Source organism: Lepisosteus platostomus, chromosome 3, assembly GCF_059453375.1.
Source record: "Lepisosteus platostomus isolate fLepPlt1 chromosome 3, fLepPlt1.hap1, whole genome shotgun sequence".
NCBI lineage: Eukaryota > Metazoa > Chordata > Actinopteri > Semionotiformes > Lepisosteidae > Lepisosteus > Lepisosteus platostomus.
The window spans coordinates 22261945-22283241 of NC_142613.1; the positions used below are offsets into that span (position 1 = coordinate 22261945).

The following is a 21297-nucleotide window of genomic DNA, read 5'->3' on the forward strand; positions in this document are numbered from 1 at the left end:
CTTGACCAATTACCTTGCTGCACATAATACATTCAACGGAACAGCCTCCTTTGTAGCCTATATGTGCTGATGGAGCTACAGTACCTACTCTAACTGCTTCAATACATTTAAGAAAGCTTGCACCTTTGAAAAAATGAGTCCCAAGCTGCACTGAGCATTACCACATCATTCAGAAATACAAATGCAAGGTCTGTGTGGTCTGTAGGATTTTATTCATCAGATGTTGGAAGGCCTTTCTTTTAAACTATGCATGAATGATGCCTGCCAGTAGCCTTTTGTTAAGTCTAGGGTAGTAGACAATAAGATTGTCGATTGAGACTTCTGTAATTGTAATAGAATCCCAGATAGAAGCTCTTTCTTCCTTTGTTCTATCTTTGGTGCCATGCCTACAGGACACCCTGAAATTTCTCAATGACTTCTGCATTTTCAATATTGTTATAAGTAAGGGGTTAAAAATTGAAAATACCAGAAATAGACCGAGCAGGATGATCAAGTAAATTAAATAATCATAACCGCCAAACTGTAAACAATATGCCAAGAATATACCCGAGTGTTTAGTACTGTATAATTAAAGACATCTGAGTTCTTTGCTCTCTGACACAATTTTGGTGAAAAGAGTAATAAATTAGGCACACCAGGTTAACAAATATTTATTAACAATGACAATGACACACACTAAACAACACGACTTAAAACATACAACATATAAATTATTCTATTTCCAAACAAAGCATCTCAGAGGCCTACAACCTGTCCACCCTTAAAAACCCCAAACTACTACCAAGTATATAAATTCTACATGACACCTATACAGGGCAACAAGAGAGTAAAACCTGCCTTCAAATCTAAACAAACTATGGCCTACAGTTAAATTTCTCTGTTTATCTGGATGCTACTGTACATAGTGTAGCAAGGCAGGAGTGGGACGAGACACAGCGGAGGCACTGGTGTGAGGTTAGCGAGAACCAAAAAGAAAACAAAACAAAAGGGAAAAATAGAAAAATCTACTGTTAAGTAAAGCAGCACTGCACCATCATGTAGCGTGGCACCAAGGCTGGTCGTACCCTATCTAATGGGGTCCAGCCTGGGAGAGACCCCGCTTGGCAACAGGGACCAGGCTGGGCTTACCCTTTCTAACGGGGTCCAGCCTGGGAAAGACCCCGCTTGGCAACAGGGACCAGACTGGGCTTACCCTATCTAACGGGGTTCAGCCTGGAAAAGACCCCGCTTGGCGACAGAGACCAGACTGGTCTTACCCTTTCTAACGGGGTCCAGCCTGGGAGAGACCCCGCTTGGCAACAGGGACCAGGCTGGGATTACCCTATCTAACTGGATCCAGTCTGGAAAAAGAACCCGCTTGGCACTTGGCAGGGACTAGGCTGGGCTTACCCTATCTAACGGGGTTCAGCCTGGAAAAGACCCCGCTTGGCGAAAGGGACCAGGCTGGGCTCACCCTATCTAACGGGATCCAGTCTGGGAGAGCAGGCAGAGAGCGCAAGGCCAAATTAAAAATTCAAATTGTGGAAGGCTAATAGAAAAAAGAAAATATATATTTTTTTAAATGACTTAATGACTTACACTCAGGTTCAAACCCCTCCGGGACTGCCGGTGTAAAGATCCTCCCCTTCCAGGGGTGTGCCCTGCTCATCCCTTCTGGGGCTGTTCAGTGTGCCTTTAAAGAGCCCTCACAGCTGTGGCTCACACTTAATAAGCCAGTGCAGCTGTGTGTACAAAGGCAATGTGTCCCCCTCCTCCAGGGCTCTGGCTCTACACTGAACACTCCCCTCACGTGTAGTGCCACAACGAGAAACCGATCTGGCATTCAAAAAAACGCATCCTATAACCAGGAGACACTGTTTTTAACCTGTACAGGAGATCAGACTTTCTTAAAAAACATCCCACCTGGCACTGTCCTCTTCTCTCTCCTTGGGTTTTTCTGTCCATCCGCTCTTATGTCTTCACTTCTCTTCTCTTTTCCCTGTTCCTGGACTGTGGATGACTCTTAAGAATTTACCTAGAACTTTGTTCACCACGGTAAACCAGACATTTCCTTTGATCAATGTGTTTCAGAATCCCGACAATTAAAAAAACTCCATATTTCCTTTCTTGCTTGGAAGCTCTCAAGAACTGTAAATGTTTACACTGCCCAGATCTATGACTGTTGAGATGTCTCTAGATTCTGAGACAATTCAAAAGCCACTTCCAAAAACTGTAACAATATTTTTCTAGCTTGTTTTGCAGTTTCAAATTGACTTTATTCCCTTGCTCAGGGATGATTTCATGTATAATGGGAGTCATCAGTCTCCTGAAAATATCTCAATTTCTTGCCAAACAATTCTGTTTTTTGTTACTTTTAAACAAAGGTACTTTATCCCCCTTCCTGAATGTCTATTGGACATCAATCATTACCATTATTGTCTCCCTCTTTCTCCAGGATTTCAAAAGATTAGCTTGATATATTTGTTTTTTATAGTTTCCAACATGGTGTACTACAGAATAACATCTTAAGATAAGATCACTTTATTAGCCATATACAATTTCTAGCATTAGGAATTTGTCTTTTCACATACCCCAGCTTGTTCTCCATGAGACACAGACAGAAGCTTGGGGTCAGAGCACAGGGTCAGCCATTGTACAGCACTGTGGAGCAGTTGAGGTTCAGGGCCTTGTGCAGGGGTAGGATTCCTCTGCTAGCCATGGGATTTGAACCAGCAACCTTCCAGCCACAGGTGCAGATCCTTAGGCACAGTGCCACTGCTCCACCTCCATCACAAGCCTGAAAGACACATGCATGAGAATGTTTTTTGTAGATCTGCTGCTGGGCTTCTCTACCTTATATTTAAGCACAGAGTGGATTACTGCAGCAATTCTGTACTGCACATGTGAAACATGCTTAATCCATCTGTGGTGAGGTGTGAACTCACACTGAGAACAGAAAGCAGTTCTTTATGCAATGGGTATGAGAGTGAGAGAGAGGAGCTTATTTGCACATGTACATTGGGATTCTTATTCATACCATTCTCTCGGGATATGCACAGCACAATAGACAACACGACACAATGTGTACAGTACATAAAATAGTAGATAATGACAGCCACAGCCAACCATCATGCACAGCATAACCCAACAACATTCAACAGGTAGTACAGAAAAATAAACACATGGAAAAATAGATACGTGGTAGCCAAGTACATAGTGTAGAAGTGCATTGAATTCAGAAGCATTTCACTGTTACAGTAGCTGTTAATGATGCACACTGACATTGGGTAGAAGCTATTGTTAAGCCTAGGGGTTCATGCTGCAGTGCCACTTGCCAGAGGGGGTGAACAATTAGTGCCTGTATTGGTTGGAATCTAGAATAATGGATCTGACATTATTGCGACAGAGGATGGAGTAGACCTAGTCGAATGATGTTAAGTCAGATCCTATAATACTTGGAGCGGTTTACACAGTCCTTTGTATGCCATCTTTAACTTCTATGGTAGTATTGCCATACCATTCATTGATATCAGTTGAGTTCATGAGTAATTGCTTCCCTATATCACATTTCTTTAGGCATTGCAGAAAGGTGCTACTGTTCCTTTTTCAGACTGGCTTTTGTGTTGTGACACCAAGAATCTGAAGCAGCTGAAAGTTTCCACCACTGTGCCCTCAGTACTGATTGGGGCACGACTCCTTATGGGTTTCCTTAGTTTTTTTGTCTTCTTGTCATGGCACCACCTTGTACTCCACCTCACTCCTATATTGGACTCTACGCTCTTATAGCCCGATAACTGTGGTTCCATCAGTGAACTTAACAATGTGGTTGCTGTTATACTGTATATGGCTGTACAGTCATAATGATCAAGAAGTATAAACTAGGACTGAGTCAGCAGCCTTGGGGAGCTCCAGTATTTAGGATCACTCTAGAGGAGATTTTGTTGCCACTACCTTTTTACTACCTGTGGTCTGCCTGTCCGGAAATCCAGTAAAGGCACTTCCTTTTCAGAGAGGTGTAACACAAAACCCTCTGGTTCACTGGGAGCCTTGATAGCAGTGCTCAGTGTTCAGAGCCTTAAAGCGGGTGAAGATGTTCAGCTTATCTTGTAGTAATTCATCAGCAGTGTAAATTCCGCTAGTGTTGCCTTAATAGTTTCTGACAGCCTGCAAGCCTTGATGCAAGCACCTTGAGCTGGTGCCCCCAAGCTGTTTTTCAAGTTTGTCTTTGTATTTGTGTTTTGATAGCGTTCTCCAGATCATGCCTTGATTTTTGTACAGTTCTTTGTCTGCTTATTGAAAAGCAGCAGTCCATCCTTTAATTTGACTGCGAATGTCTTTGTTTATCCACGGTTTCTGATTAGGGCGTATCTGGATCTTCCTGGTAGGAACACATCTCTCCAGACAGTAATTGATGTAAGATGTGACCACCTCTGTGCACTCAGTTAGATCAGTGGAAGAATCTTTAAATATACTCCAACCAGTCAATTCAAAACAGTCCAGGAGTTCTTGCTCAGCAGCATCTAAGCAGCGCAGCACAGTTTGTATTGCAGGTGATGCCCTCTTTAGCTTCTAAACGGGAAGAAGGAGCACAGAGGCGTCGGACATGCAGATGTGAGGAGGAACAGTATGTCCTCCCTAATGGTGGTGTAGCAGTGATCCAGTGTGTTGTTGAATCTAGTGGGAATAGAGATGTGCTGAAAGTACTTTGGTAGTGCTTTTTTACAATTATAGTAATTAAAGTCCCCTACTGTGATAGAGACAGCTTCTGGATGCATGTTTCCAAATTTTATAATGACACTATACACCTCACTGAGTGCTCTTTCAGCATTAGCAAGCAGGTGAGTGTACACAGCAGTTATAATAACAATCAAAAATTCCCTTGATAGGTAAAAAGGGTGACATTTAGTGACAATAGTGAGATACTCTAGATTAGATGAGCAAGATCTGTAGAGAATTTCTACACCAACGCACTAAAGATTATCAATCATAAAACACACTCCTCCTCCTTTCTCATTACTGCTATAATCTGTGTGTCCAATCTGTAAAGTGTGAATCCAGCAGGTTGAACAGTGGTATCTGGAATGTTTGGTTTCAGACAAGTTTCAGTGAAACAGAGGATCCAGCACTGTCTTAAGTCCCACTGAGTGTTGATCGGACAGTGAAGTATGTCAGTCTCACTGTTGAGCGACAGCACATTTGCAAGCAAAATGTTGGAGAGCAGGGAGTAAAAGGCAAGCTGCTCGAGATGTACAAACATGCCGCTTCTCTTACTCCACTTCCTCTTGCATTCATGTGCCTGTTTCATTGCCACTGAAGTCAGATCCGAAGCTCTGAGTTTCAGGTCCAGGAGTGTTTGGCAATCATAGGTGATGTCCACACGCATATTTGTTTAACATTGTACGAGACATAACATGAAATAACACCATAAATGAGAGAGCTACACATGAGACAGTGCCATCTTGAATTGAACAGGTGTGGAACAAACCATACTCTTGAAGATCAACTAACTGCCAAACAAGCATTGATTGGCCTCCTCTTATTTGAAACCTTTCCTATATTATGTGAGTGTATGATCTACATGCTAATTGCACCTAAAATGCAAGTAGCATATAATGCTAGTGAATAATGTGTCAAAAACCCTTCTCTTATTAATAGCCATTCATATATTTTCATGTACGGTACCTATGCAGAAAAATGACATTGGGGTATTGTTGAGTTTTCACTTGGTAGAATCTGAAATGAAATAATGTGAAATGGAACGTCTTCAAAAAACTTTTCCTTTAACATCTTGGAATTTAAGGAACTTGTAATTTGTCAGAATGTGCAGCTGAGCTGCACCTGGTGCAACAGATCAGTTTGCATTGCAACATCCTCTGTAAATGTTGTAAATCCCAACACTTGGTCAGCAAACGTCTTTACAAATGTGAAAAAAATTGGAAATGGATGTTTGGCACAAGGAGACTTTCTCTCAAACCTAATCTTTTAAATTAAAACTGGCAAAAGGATTAGAGCGTGTTCTTAAATTGTGAACTGAAATTAAATCTGTAGATTTAAAGTATAAATGAGCCCTTGGTTCTACTTTTCACTCCTTCGGTGCGTTTCTGTTATTTTAATTTTTCCCTTTTTATTAGGAATCATCTTGCCCTGGTAGGTAGTCCTCAGCTTTTTACATGTAAACATGCCCTTTTGAGTTTCTGGCTGTTGTTTTCCTCTCATGATATCAGAATGAGGTGACAAAGAAGGAAACCAACTAAATGAGTCTGAATGTCAAATAAATTCACTAGAAATAATTAATTACAATAAAGAATAACAAAAGAGTAAAACAACAAGGTCTGATAATAGATTATCCCAATTATTAAGCGTAACATTCAGTCCATTTAAGAAGAGATGAGCTCCATTTTTTGTTTCCATGGATAGTATTGAAAGCATTAAATGTGAACCTTTTATTGTGTCTACGTTAGGGATCATTTACTGTTTTCAAGGAGTCAAGATCTTTTTCTGCTTGGTTTATTCTTCTGGGAAATGTGCATCTGTTTTTGCTTTGTGGTTTTGGCTTGTATTCTGCCTTGTATTTAACCTACAGTACGTTAGAATTAAAGCTCCAATGGCCATATGAAAAGATAATTGTGATTAGGTTAATGTGCTCTTTTCGCCTTGCAGTGGAAATATTCCTGTAGGTTTGATGGATATGGAAGTCTCTGAAAAGCTATTTCATTGCACTTATAATTTAATACATTTTGTTTGTAAAAGTTTAAATGTTGTGATTATTTATACAAATAATGAAGGGGAAATTATAACAAGTTTCTTAGAAAAGCCTAATTTGCTGCTTTCAAAATAAAATGATTTAGCCAATACTGTATGTGTTCTTAGTTCTCACACTCCATGTGTGTCCAAATGTAACCTGGGTAAAAACTACAGAATAGGCTCACTTTTTAGAACTAGTGGTAAAAATATCATTTGAACCTTTAGTATACCGTTAAAAGTATTTTTGAAAAAAATGAATCTTTGAAAGCATATAGCCGAGTGATATAATTGTGGAATTAGCTATATTTGGTTTCATGACATCTTTTAATGTAATCTTTCATGACTTCTCCTGCAGTTTCCCTCACGGGATCAATAAAGTATCTATCTATCTTTTATCAGGTTGATGAAAGGTGTTCTTCTTTCACCCGCAAAAACACCAAAACATACAGTACAGTACATTTGAAAGGTTATATGCAGACGGAATAGGTTTTTAAAGACAAGAAAACATTTTAAATCCTCCCATCAAGCAAAACGCAGTTCTATAAAATACTAAAGCATGTTTGTTAGGCTTTAAAACTTTTAAAGACTTTAAAAAAGACCTAGACATTTCAATGCTATAACATTGTTGGGGCACTCTGAAACCCTTAATGGTCCTATAAAACAAGAATGGAGCCTTATCTTCAACTTCAGAAACCTATGGAATGTCAGGATTCATTTCCAATATTCTAAGACTATTGTTTTCAATGCACAGAAAATATGCTAGCAATTAATACAATTTTGGGTCTACATTTAGTAAAACAGATAATATGCGTGGAACCCATGAAGATTGCCTTAAATTGAATATGTAAACATCCAGAGCTGAAATTGAATTTGCTACTTAAACATCTATACTGTACCTAATGTTTAGTATACTGTTAAACAAAGTGAGGGTTAGTAAAAGACAATACATTAGAAGCCTAGTTTTGTCTAGTATCCACAGCACAAGGATGAATTTATTTTTTATAGAACCTCAGAGAAGAGAAATGTAGACCTTTATAAGAAGAGTCTTGTTAAAAGAATAGTCTCCTTCTTGTTAAAAGAATGTTAAATAGAATTTAAGATTTCTCAGCTTTACATAAATTATGTTGTAAATATATATATATATTCTGTACATTGATCTATTTTCTAACCACTTTATCCAATGCAGGGTTGTCGTGGAGCCAGAGCCTATCCTGGCATGCTAAATACATTATATTTTGTACAGAAAAAATGTTAGATTGTATAATTGGTCCAGTGTATTATTAGATATGGCGGGTGCAGATAATCACAGTGTTCGTATTTTTTTCAGTCTCAAGATTGCAAGTGTCATCAGAAAAACAGGAAGCTTTGAAGGACAATGTGACACTCTTGAGTGAAAGGTTCCAGAACTTGCAGCTGTCCATGAGCCAGCTCTCCACCAACAACGATTTCCTGGAGAACATTTGGAAGCTTGAGAACCTCTTCCAGAACCATTCACAGACACTAAAGCAACTGAGCCAGGCTGTCCGAAGGCTGGAGCAAGATGTTCACAACCTACAGGAACAGTCCAACGAGACCACCAGCTCTGTGTCTCAGCTTAGAGATGTCCTCAGGGACCTGAGTTTCTCCAATCAGAGAAACGTGACCGTACTCAGCACTGACATGGCCAGAGTGAAGATCTCCTTGCAGAAGCAGGACTCACAGGTGAAAGAGGCCTCCGACCAAGTGGATAACCTCAAAGATAAACTAGAAGACATGCAACAGATTCTAAACATTGTGAATGGAACATTTACAAATGATATGGGTATCCATCACACAAAAATCCAGGACCTACAAATACAGATCTTCAATGTCACAGAAGATACTAGGACAATCAGGGTTGCACAAATAAACATGGAACAACAGCTCAGAAATGAGGTTGCCATCTTGAATAACATCACAGAGGACTTAAGGCTTAAGGACTGGGAGCATTCTGTGGCTCTGAAGAATCTTACTTTGGTTGAAGGTAAGTACTTGTTTGCATGTTCATTTATGTTCATTACATATTTTGTACCACTCTTAATTAATCCAGATAAACAAATCCAGCTGTTCACAATTGCCTGGCAAATTAGATTGTTCTGTCCTTAAGATTGATTTCTCTGTATCTTCATCTCTTAACTTTTTCAGTTATTATGGATGTCTTCCTCAGTACAGTTAGTTTTCATGCACTATGATACTTCAGTCATTTCGGAAAAGCACATGTCCACCCAGAAAAAACTGAGTTGATTTTTTTTACATCAAGAGTTATATTCCCATGTTAATTCACATTAATTTACTCCCTTGCTATTTTAATTAATAGTGAAAGAACACTTACAGTATGAAAGGTTTACAGAAATTTGCATGATATTTAAATATTGAACTGTTCCTGATATCTGGCCGGGTCTTTTGTGTCTTTGTTTTTCTGAAACATTATGACTGGTACTGGGAGGGTATCTACTGTATGTTTTTTTCTTAGTTTTTGTTTATACTTAGACTTACCTCCTTTCTGTTTAGAGCAGACAGGCAATTTCTTACCACTGTCAACCTACCGTATATGAAGGGATCACCAGTTCTACAAGATGGTAATGCCGTATGCTTTTACCATGCTAAAATTCTGACATGAAAAAAGCAAGTCATTAAAGGGGGGCAACAGATTTGACACAATTTAGGTAACACTGATAAGCACAGGTTTCAGTGTGCCATGACATGACTGGAGTCAGTTCTCCACAATTAGCCCAACATGTCTCCGAGTCCAGCACACTGAGTAATGGAAATAGCCTGAATTCAAACCATAGTAATGTCCTCTGGGCTACAAGAGTTATCTTGAGGTTGTAGTATCCTTTACTGGGTGAATAAAATTATATCTTTTTAAATAAATAGATGTGAAAATGCCACCTTATATCACATTTGCATTACAACGTTAATCTTTCTGGTAAAAAAAAGTCTACTGAAACTGTTTGCTCATGACCACAAATCTGGCATTATACAATCTGAGAAAAAACTTCAATAAACCACTGATTGAAGAAGGAACCTTTTGGATGTATTTCATTACATTACTTCTGGTAGCTAGGTTTTGTGTATTATGGTTTCCTGAAAAGTGGTTAATTTCTCCTCTTTACTTGAACTGATGTCATGATCTGTTGAACCTAACTCTTCATACACGTGAGTTGCTGAACAGAAAAGGTGGTCTTAAAATGCTACAGTTGTTAGTTTTGTTTTAATTTATTTATATTTGCTAGCTAGATATGTTGCTAAATATCAGTTAAGGCATTATGCTCCACAATTAAAGAACATTGAGGCACAGTAATCATAAGGTATGTACAAATGCATACCAGCAAATGTTTTTTTCATAATTGTCATAATTGGTTTTGTTATGACTGAAGTACCATTTATCACTCCAGTCACATAGTTTATTCTACTTTGTGTCTGTTACAGAATATTCAGCATTTCAAAGAGTGCAAATGTATGCTAAATAGCATATTTTCCCTGTGTCCTGTTGATGCAAAAAATAAATTTTGTGGGATACAAATAAGTTTTAAATTATTTATGAGCTTTGCTTCTAGCTAGATTAGCTGTAATCTATTTCAAAGCAGCATAGGTGTAATTCTTTCCTATAAGCAAAATGAATTGAGTCATGAAAAAATCACTCATGTGCATACTTGCGGTGGATTTGTCTAATTCTGATTTTAGTACTTTGGCAGTTGTAACCTGGAATAATCTCCTATTATGTAACCTTGACATGAGGTTTACACATAAGGTGATATCACTCTTGGCTGATAACATGGCCCAGCCTCAGCCTTTACTCTCAGCAACTGTTTCAAGCTGCTGTACTTAGGAGCCCCATCACTCCCTTATTCGAAAACTTCTTACCTTGTCCTGGTAAGAGTCATGCCAACCCAGATCCTATCCTGGTAACACAGGGTATTGTCACGTAGCAGTTCCTTCCGGGTCCTATGCAGACGACGCGATCCAGAATAGTGAAGATACACGAGGGAGAAAGTCATGCAGGAAAGGGTCAGGATACAGGGGGTCATGTCCAAGGTGAGCTGGTGTCCTGGGGAAGTGAGTCCGGGCGAACAAACAAAGCCAAAGTCCAAACGGGGAATCCAAACGGGAGAGAAGAGTCCAAAGCCAGGAGATCCATCCAGGGGTTAAACCTTTGAGCCGGGTCGGGACCGGCAGGGCAGGGGATCAGGAACAGAAAGTTAAAACCATAACGGAGCCAGACGCAGCAGGACCCCCGGGCTCTCAGGATGCGGGAATCAATGAGGAACCAGGAGTGAGGTCCGCGTCTGGCTTTTAAGGGGGAGCGGGAATAGGGAACAGGTGCAGACAATGGGAGGGAACGAGGAAGGGCTGGAGCGCCCTTAAGAGGAGGGGTTAGCAATCGTGACAGGTATAAGGCAGAGGACCACAATCTATCACAGGGCTTGCACTCACACACATTTAGAGAAACAATGTTGATAAACAATCCACCAATTAACCTAACCTGCATATCTTTGAAAAATGGGAGGAAAATTAAGCGCCCAGAGAAAACCCCTGCAAACATTAGGAAAACGGTTCAAGTAGTAGTATGCGTCAGCATACGTAGGTTGCAAAGGAACAGGTAAAGGTTTATTCCATGTTGAAACAACAAGAAAATATACCTCTTTTTCAGTTTTCTTTGCCTTTCTTTTCAGCATGAAATAAACCTTTCTTTGTTCCATTGGGAAAACAGGCCAACTGTCAAACAGTAGACACTTCAGGCTGGAATCAAACCTAGGACCAAAGAGGTATGACACAGCAAAACTCAATGTCATACCTCTCCTTCGGTCCTTGGGAGCTCCATTTTCATAATTTTTCTACCATTTCATAGTCTTTAATGCTGCAGATGGCAGACTGACAAAGTGCTTCACCATCATAAAGCAAAACAGATCTATTTAAAGATACTGTACTATACGGGATAATATTTTTTTATATAGTAACTTCTAAACCAAGGGGTCCGTCGTACCTAGGCCACATACCAGCTTTGTCTTTACAGCCAGTCAAGATGCCTGGGCATTTAGTTAAATTTGTAAGTACTTTTTTTTTTTTAGCATAGCCGTGCTTTTTAAGTGTTTATCAGTGACTTCCTAGCCACTAGGTTCCATGTTCGAGCTTCAAACTTCAGAACATAGGAAAGGTTAGAAAAGAAAGAATGCCATTTGGGCCATCTAGTTAATTTGATTGCTAATTATAGCAAGTTCATCCAGCCATCCATTTTCCAACTGCTTCATCCAATTCATAGATGCATTCTATCCAGGCAAGCAAGGCTGGAAACACCCTGGATGGGATACCAGTCGATCATTATAGCAGAACACAGACACAAACCCACACAAGGGACAGTTTTCTCAGAATCCAGTTAACCTACCAGTATGTCTTTGGACTCTGGGAGGAAACAGGAGCACTAGGGAAAAGTTAAAGGGAGAACATACAAACTCCATGCAGATAGCACCCCAGGTCCACGATCGAACCCTGGATCCCACTGCCGCGAAGCAGCAATGCTAACCACTCCAGCTAATTCATTTGTAATAAATCTTTTTTGCAATAATAAACAATTGTATCCAGATGGTTTTTGAAAGGAGACAGAGTATTTTCAAAACCCTTTGTGTTATAGGCACTTCCTAGTGTCAGTTTTAAATGCACTTGATTGTGGTTTTCACTCTGGTACACTGGTTAGTGTTTCTGCACAGGTTCTGAAGTCCATTAGGATAACCGTGCCAATGCCTTTGAGGATTTTGAAAACTTTGATAAATTCCAACCTTTCGTCTTTGTCTCGTGCAAAATACATAATAAATGTGTTTCACATCTGAAGACATTCTTTAAAGAATGTGAAGCTAATAAGGGTAGAAGTTGGAGATATTTCAATTAGAGTTCTTGATTTCCTGATTAACTGTAATTACACCCAGAAAGGCTTGTTTACTTTGTAAATGAATCCAGGTCACCTGCTTTCATGTGCTGTTTTCCATCCTGAAATATCAGCGTTGACTATGAGGTAGACTTCAGAAAGTGTCTATTATATACTGTACATTGACTTTAATAATAATTTATGAAGCATTACCATAAAAATATATCTACAGTAATTCATTATTCACATTCATGCATTATAAGAATTCTCAATGCAATACTTACACTTTTGTAAACATTAGTATTTTATACTAGAAAGCATTATGTATTAAACTGCATGTTCTGGGGATTCAGATATAGTACAGTGAAGTGTAGAAAAATCCATCCTTGTATTGCTTTTGTTCCACCTTCTTTGTGAAATAATTTAAATATTCTCTGATCCAATTCTGTTTGGAAATGCCACCAAAAAGAAATCAAAATTTTTCATTTAGGTGAAAAAATAAAGTTACTCTTTTTTATTATGTCATCCGGTGTGTTTGCTGACACATCCAGGTTGTGTGTACATGCGCATACAAACTGTAGGAGAGAAATGTTATGAACATCCTTGTGGCGTTTAGAAGACTCCCCCCCTTTCACTCAAACAGCTATGAACATCAAGGGACTCCAGTATTATTCAAACATACATCCATAACAGCCACAACAAATACAGAAGAAAGATGATAATGGGGATGATATCGGGACAAATACAATAAATGAGTTCTCAATTTCATGGAATGAACAATTTAGTATAGTCAGTTAACCTTCTGGCAGGTGTCTCTGATAGGTGAGAAGAAACTAGAATGTCTGGTAAAAAACCTGCGAACAGGGGTTAAATAAGCAAGCTCTACACAGAAAAATGTCCCATCCTACAATTTAACCCAGTGATACTGCAAACCTCTGTTATTGATTACAAATGACAGGGATGCCAAAGACTTGGCTTTAAAGGGGGAGACAAAACACATACATCACGAGAAACAAAAGGAAAAAAGGGAGCACTAAACCTAGTTCGCCTACCCGTCACACTTGGGAGTGGAAAACGCAGTCATCTATCTGCTACACAGAGCTAACCCTCACCTGGAGAAGACGGAGAGCATTGTGAGAGTTATGTTCTTTGACTTCTCCAGTGCCTTTAACACCATCCATCCCCCATTACTGAGAGATAAGCTAAGGGCGGCGCAGGTGGACACTCCCCTGGTGTCCTGGATTATAGACTATCTGACCTGCAGGCCACAGTATGTACAGCTACAGAACTGTGTGTCCGAAAAAGTTGTTAGCAGTACTGGGGCTCCAAAGGGGACTTGCTCCATTCCTGTTCACTTTTTACACCTCTGACTTCAGGTACAACTATGAGGCATGTCATCTGCATAAGTTTTCAGATGACTCTGCAATTTTGGGGTGTATTAGTGAGGGGAGGGAGGAGAAATATAGGAGCTTGATTACCAACTTTGTGGAGTGGTGTCATCTTAACCATCTCCAGCTAAACACCAGCAAGACTAAAGAAATGGTCATGGACTTCCGAAGGAATAAGTCTCCGCTGAACCCTGTTTCCATCAGGGTGAGGACATAGAGGGGGTGCAGTCCTACATGTTCTTAGGGGTACACCTGGATGATAAGCTGGAATGGTCTGTTAACACTGACACCCTGCACAAGAAAGGTCAGAGACGACTCTATTTTGTTAGGAGGCTCAGGTCCTTTGGTGTGTGGTGAACACTGCTACACATTGTTTATGAATCAGTGGTGGCAGTGGCCATCTTCTAAGCTGTTGTGTGCCGGGGCAGCAGCATCATGACAAGAGGTGCAAATAGGCTCAATAAACTTATCAAGAAGTTTGGCTCTGTGTTGGGGCTAAGCCTTGACCCCCTGGAGGTGGTGGCTGAGAGGAGAATGCTGACCAAACATCTGTAACACATCAATTTCCCTTCGGGATCAATAAAGTGTTACTAATAAAGTACTGTATCTATCTATTTAGCAGCCTCTAGCTTCACAGTACCAGTTACAAAAATAACATCAATAGCAAACATGCATCTGTACCTACCACCTATTGTTTATTAAGCAATGTTTATGTAATCTGGTCTAAAAAAACATACTGAACCATGCTGTAAAATGCATGAAAATAAATGTAAAATACAAATGTATTCATTTCCACTTACGTACATAATATTGTGACAGGCTCAAGTCCAGCAGGTTTCAGGTAAGCAGAGGCAAGATCAGTTAGTCAGACACAGTAACAAACCCAGGACTTTATTAGAGGAAAGTCACATAAAACAACAAAATAGCAGGGAATAATTTGAACACAAAGAACACAAAATTCCCTTCCACAATCTATCAATCTCACTCAGTCCCTCAATCAACATATACTGCAATGGACTAAACGATTTGTTTTTGTATATTGTACAGTATACTATAAATACAGGCATTAAGTTCCTCTATCCACAGCACATCGTCCATGGTTGATGGAAACAAAGCTGTTATCTTACTTGTGATGAGGTAACTGTCTTATTGTACCATGATTGACCTTTTCTATTCCTCACTTATCAATAGTACTGCTTTAATATCTATCCATTTTCTAACCAGTTTATCCAATTCACTGTCACAGAGGAGGTCCTATTCTATCATGGCAAGCACACACACACTCAATGAAAGGCATAATTTCCCAGAAGCTAATTAACTTACCAGCACAGCATCTTCAGCCTGAGGGAGGAAACCTGAGCACCGAGAGAAAACCTACATGAGCACAGGGAGAACATCTTCATACAGATAGCACCCCAGGAATTTAACCCAGGGCCCTAGCACTGTAAGGCAGCAATGCTAACCACTGTTCCACCATGCCATTTCCAGAGTAACAGCTATTGTAGGTAAAAAGGAAGGGGACAGAAGCTTGCAATTAAAACACGATTTAGCAGTTTTAACATTGATTTGATTGTAAGCTGCCATGAGCCAGAAGGGAAGAATTAGCTTCAGCTTTCCACTGAGCCACCACTGTTGTGTACCTTGAGAGCTGCTTGCTAGACATCATGGCTTGCTTGCCAGAGGATTTCTAGTGAACACCCTCTTTATGCTCTGAAATAAGGTGTGATGAATTGAATCTATACTCTGCAGACTTGACCCTGCCCATCACATTGAAGCTGGAAATTGCTGTAGTTGACTTTTTGAGATGTTTTGAGATGACTGGTAGCCTCAATGTTTCTGATTTTGAGTTGAGCTCTATTGTTTGTTGGAGAACACCACCATGAAGCAACAAATGATAGAACACAAACTCCAGCACATATATAATATGCAGTACATAATACTGGACATATGGGTAGTTTGTAATATACTCTCTAGTTCCAGAGAATAATTTTCATTCTCATCTTATATGCTTGTTCCACTCCAAATAGCCTACACACAGTTAATAAAACCTGGAACCATCCTGAGATGTTTTGCGTTTTCTCATTTGGTTGTCACACTGAAATTTGAAGATAAATAATTCAAGTATTAAAATTCATTTTCTGTAATAGATGTTTTTTTCAAGTTTGCCAGATCTTAACTCTGCTGTGTAGCACTACAACTAAAAGAGAGTGAAAGGCAAATGTAGGATTCTCCTTGCCCCAGGTCATTCAGAAAGCCATGAAAAATTCCCAGCTAACCAAACCAGGGCTGAGGAGGAAATGGAGTTTTAACAGAAATCATGTTGATGTGGATCCAAAACTATGCGCTAAGAGAGATGTGAACTTCGGGTTTATTTTTATTGAATCTTCTGTGGGTAATTAAAGGCTAACCCAGGGGTCCAAAAAGGTGAAGAAAACAATAACATCACCCCAATTAGACAAACTACCAAATAGTTGGGTTTTTTATCCAGAAGGACCCCTTTTTTTACCTAGCTGGTTTATCTTAATTTATTTCACATCCTTATAATCCCACAAACAGTGAAACATTTCAGACGATTGAGTTTCAGAGTGGACAACAAGCTTACTCTTGAAGTTCTGAGATGGGTTATTATTGCAAGAGCTGAGCAATTGGTAACACTGGTACTGTGTAACCTGGCTTGGTTTAGTAGTGTTTTAAGTGTATTCAGCTCTTATTTGAGAAATGAAATGTTCTCTCACATTCTTTACTGGTAATCAACTATGAGTATCATGATATCATTATATCATCAAGTTTGCTGATGACAGTGTATAAGTCTCTCTCCTCTCAGAGACTAGACAAACACATGGACCCATTCTGGACAAATCTGTGAACTGGTGTGATACTTCCTACCTAGAGATGAATGTGTCAAAAACAAAAGAAATGATTGCAGATTTTAAAAAACAAAGCAATATCATTCCCACCAAAATCCATGGTAAGTCTGTTGGTGTAGTCCAACACGGATGTCATTGTGAAGAAATCCCAGCAGCACATACAGTATATGGTCTGAGAAAACTGAGAGAGTACTTTGGAGTCCAAAAAAAGAATCTTTTCAACATTTTGTAGTTTTTTATAAAAAATATTTTAACTTTTTATTTTATCTGCTGGTTCAGCTCACTCAGTCAGAAAGACAAGCACCACCTTCAAAATGTTGTACACCTCAGCACTAACATCATTGGTGAGCCTTTAAGACCTCTGGCACAGCTGTACACCCAGCCGATCCCGAGGAAGGCCTGTGCCATCATTGAAATCCTCCTTCAGTCCTTTGATCTTCTACCTTCGGGAAGATGCTTTCACTGTCCACGGTGCAAGACAAATAAAAGGAAATTTGGCTTAGCTCCAGAGGCCATTAGGCTCTCAAACAATGACTGTAAATGATGTCCATTGGACAGAGCCCACTTCCCCTACCCCACCACAAATGTGCATGTACTTACACTTTCCTAATACTACACACAGTTACTTCAATCATTTCTATGGTCCGTTAACTGTGAAACCTAAGTATACCTTTTCTTAATGTTTCTATGTTTGTTTTGTTTGTCTTTGATTTTATCTTGTGTTGTATGTTGCACCGCTTGCTGCTTAAATTGCCCTCCTGAGATGAGTAAAGTATTTTGAATTGAACTGAATTTAATTTTTATGCAAACAAAGGAAGCTAACACTTTTAATGTATATACAGTACCACAGTATATACAGTAGTATATACTGAAATACCCCTCTGCATCAATCCTATGGAGAAAAAGCACAGAATAACTATTTCTAAGCTTACAGGAGATTAGTTAGGTTTGGGTAGATGAGGCAAATGTCTGAATAAGAGCCACTGTAAACAGGGACTAAAGGATACAAGTCACCAACTGGGAATCCCTCAGGCCACCAAGAATATGAGAAATACATGAAACTACAGCCAAGGACAACAAACCAGTGGGGGTCTCTTGCCTGTTCAAACATTTTATTTTGCATTTAGCATGTCTTTGTAATGAATAAATGGATTAGCAGAAAACTGTTCCTGTATCTGATTTCTAAATACATTTTGATATTTATTTGGGGAGACCTTTAAGATTTTTTTCTCACAGCATATAATATTCACTGTGTGAAATTTTTCTTTGTTCTATGTTACAGTATATCCTTGACAATTTTGTCACTGTATCCATCCTGCAATAATTTTTTTTTCCCCTTGTTTTTCCAAGGGCCTCCTGGACCAAAGGGTGAAAAGGGAGACATTGGAGCATTAGGGGCCCCGGGTCTACCAGGTCTACCTGGAGTAAGAGGTAATGTCATTTTCTAAATGTTTAGTCATTGCAGTTCACACACACACAAAAAAAAACACACTCCTGGAAAACAGGATTGGGACTAAGACAAAACATGTGTCGTGTTCCTTAAAAGAAAGGCCTTTTCTTTTTTTTTTCATCAGGATTGATTGGAGAAAAGGGCATCCAAGGTCCCCGGGGCCTGAAAGGACTGGCTGGAAATGACGGTCTGCCTGGGCAGAAAGGAGAGCCCGGACCCAAAGGTATTGAAGGTTTGTCTGTTGCTGGCCCATCAATGCCATTGTCAGGTCACCCTTGGAATCCAAGCACTTGCCTTTGAAACTCTTAGCGGGAACACCTACCTCTCACATCCATTCATGGCAGCCTACTGTGACTGCTTGAGAGAGTGACCTTTCAAATCCTGCTGTCACTGAGAGCTTCTTTACAAAGCTTTGCCAACATATGCACGAGGGAAGGTAGAGTGGCAGATCTTCATTATAGTCCTCTATTTGAAAAGGCTGCTTCAATAGATTCTTATAGAGCTTCCCCCCATTGGGAAGAAACAACACAATGTTCAGAAGCCAGGTTAGAAAAAATTGCAGTTATTTTCCAAAGGTCTTAAATCTCTTTGGTGTTTGCTGTCCTTATATTAGCAAATGAAGTACATTTTCTATTCTCATTGATTCATTAACACATAATTTAATTAACACCATAATTACAAACAGAAGATAGATGTCTGACATTTAAAGCCCATACTTAAGCTCATAGCTGTGATGTATTTTTTTGTTGTGCTCAGGATTTGGAAGGTTCTACTGTATATAGATTATTTTTTATTAATTTTATATTCCCAAGGTGGAAAAGAAATCTTAAGGGTACTAGATTAAAAGTGTATGTAGTTTGGCAAAGTATTAAAAACTGTATTTAGAATTATGGCTTATATATATAGTCTAAATATAAAATATAATATGGAAAAAATCTATTTAAGAAATCTTTATGTAATAAATATGCCCAGGCTTCTTAAGCTCAGCTGGCAAGTTCCCTGTTGCGTGACGCCGGAGACCCGGGTTCGCGCCCAGGCAGTGAGGGACAAACTGGCAGGGCAGGAGTGGCAAGGGCGGAAACCACAGGAACCGTTATATTTAGTATAAATATCCAATTTATGCTAAAGTTGTCTGTTGTGTTAGAGGCAACATTACGTGAAAGTCACTTTTCCTGGTCATATGCCATTTTTGGGGCTTCTTCCCAAGGCCAGTGCTTTTGAGATCTTTCCATGTTATTTGTCACCATGTTTCCTTCGGCCTACCCTGCGGTGTCCACCAGGCGCCCACCCAGACTGGAGCAGTGTGTAGCGCTGTCTTCACAGGCCAGAGCCACCCCCATCATCCCATCATGCCAAAGATGCAATCAATGGGATCATTCGGCTTGTTACATGTTCAGCCCTCTTTTTGAATGAAAGCTGGTGTCCTCCAGTAGTGAGAACCATCCAGATCCACAATGAGGATGCTGCTTTTGAAGTTTTGATGACTCTTAGTACTGTATGAATTTGTTGACGTTCAGATTGCTGGTATAGACCTGGTTTGCTCTGTAGGCACGTGCACCAACCTTCCACAGCTGCCATCTGCTGCCCATGTATTTGTGAATATTAACATATATGAATTCTGCTCCCTCTCCTTGGTCACTATAATTGCCTATTCGACCCAAGAATTACATTTAATTAAGTCTGTGTTGCCTATGTTGAGTACTGTATTTATACCTTATATATATATTATATATATTGTTCAGGTGGGTAGCTGCGTCAGCATGCGTAGGCTGCAAAGGAACAAGTAATAGGTTTATTCCATGCTGAAAACGTTGTGTTTTCTCTCTTCTTTTTTTTTTTCAGCATGGAATAAACCTATTACTTGTTCCTTATATATATATATTTTATAATATGTCAATATAAATTTAAAAAATGCTTTCACAAAGTTTTCTTTTCATTCATTTAGCTATTTAGGTACGGTATATTTGTGTAGCAAACTGCTTAAAAATATCACATCTAAGCATATTTTAATGCATAGCACTCAAAATCACACTCATAACTTATTTGTTGTCACACCCAAAGAAACTTTGAAAAGCCAGCTGTTGGAGATTATTTTAGGTCGTCTCTTTCTAAAGCTGCCAGCCAATCCAATGATCCAATAATAACAACCCTGGAATACAACTGTACTATTTATTATTATATTTACACTAATTTACTGTTTTCAGTGTCATTGTCATGAGTCATGTAGTTTAACATCATAAGGTTAAATTAATGGTTCCCACATTGTATCTTCTAGTTGTTATTCTAACAGAGCTCTGTACTCTGAAATCTAAGTGCTTCCATAAAAGTAATTTTTAAATGATTTCAGCTCTATGATTAAGACAGGAAAATAGCCTTAATGCTGAACCAGGTGTTTGTGCTGAAACAACATCTCACTTGAATGTATTGTTTCACTGAACTCATATCTAGAATTTTGGCAACTGCAAATATGCAAAATAAGGGCTTTTTGAGTGTGTGTTTGATCCATTGCAATTCTGCCTCTGTACAAAATTAATAATGGATTTCTTGTTCTTTTTGCTAAATGTATTCAGGGACAATATACACCTACCGTTTAATATTTCCAAAAGTGAGGACTCCATACAGGGACTAGATAGAAAATTAAGTTGAGAAAATGGTTCAGTTACTATATACTGAAGTAATAAGGTAAGTCTGATTCAGGGATGCAGTGGATTAAATAGAACTAAAATGTTAAAGCCATACTACATTTTAAAATTATATCTACACTGAAATAAATTATACGAGTACTTTGAAATATGCCTCACTAAAAGATAAGACTTTTTTCATTTTTGTTGGTTATAACCTGACTGGGGATCACTTTGCAAGTCTGAATTCTGTTTTTGAAATGTATTTGCCACTGAATATTTTATGGCAAGGATGTGGTTTTCCCTTAGTGATACCCTGCATTTAGTGGTCCTGTTCTGGGTGCAATTCCTGCTTACTTAAATGAGT

At 39.2% G+C, this 21297-nt stretch overlaps 1 protein-coding gene across 2 annotated transcripts in view; it reads left to right on the forward strand.

Moving 5' to 3' along the window:
- Positions 1–21297, forward strand: part of scara5 (scavenger receptor class A, member 5 (putative)) — an 84426-nt gene that overhangs the window by 38603 nt on the left and 24526 nt on the right. Inside the window, exons 4-6 of one of the 2 annotated variants that reach the window (XM_088624950.1) lie at positions 8051–8725; positions 18210–18290; positions 18434–18541. In XM_088624950.1, the coding sequence (XP_088481076.1) occupies positions 8051–8725; positions 18210–18290; positions 18434–18541 (864 nt within the window). The remainder of the gene's footprint in view (positions 1–8050; positions 8726–18209; positions 18291–18433; positions 18542–21297) is intronic. The other variant, XM_088624951.1, reaches the window with a different exon arrangement.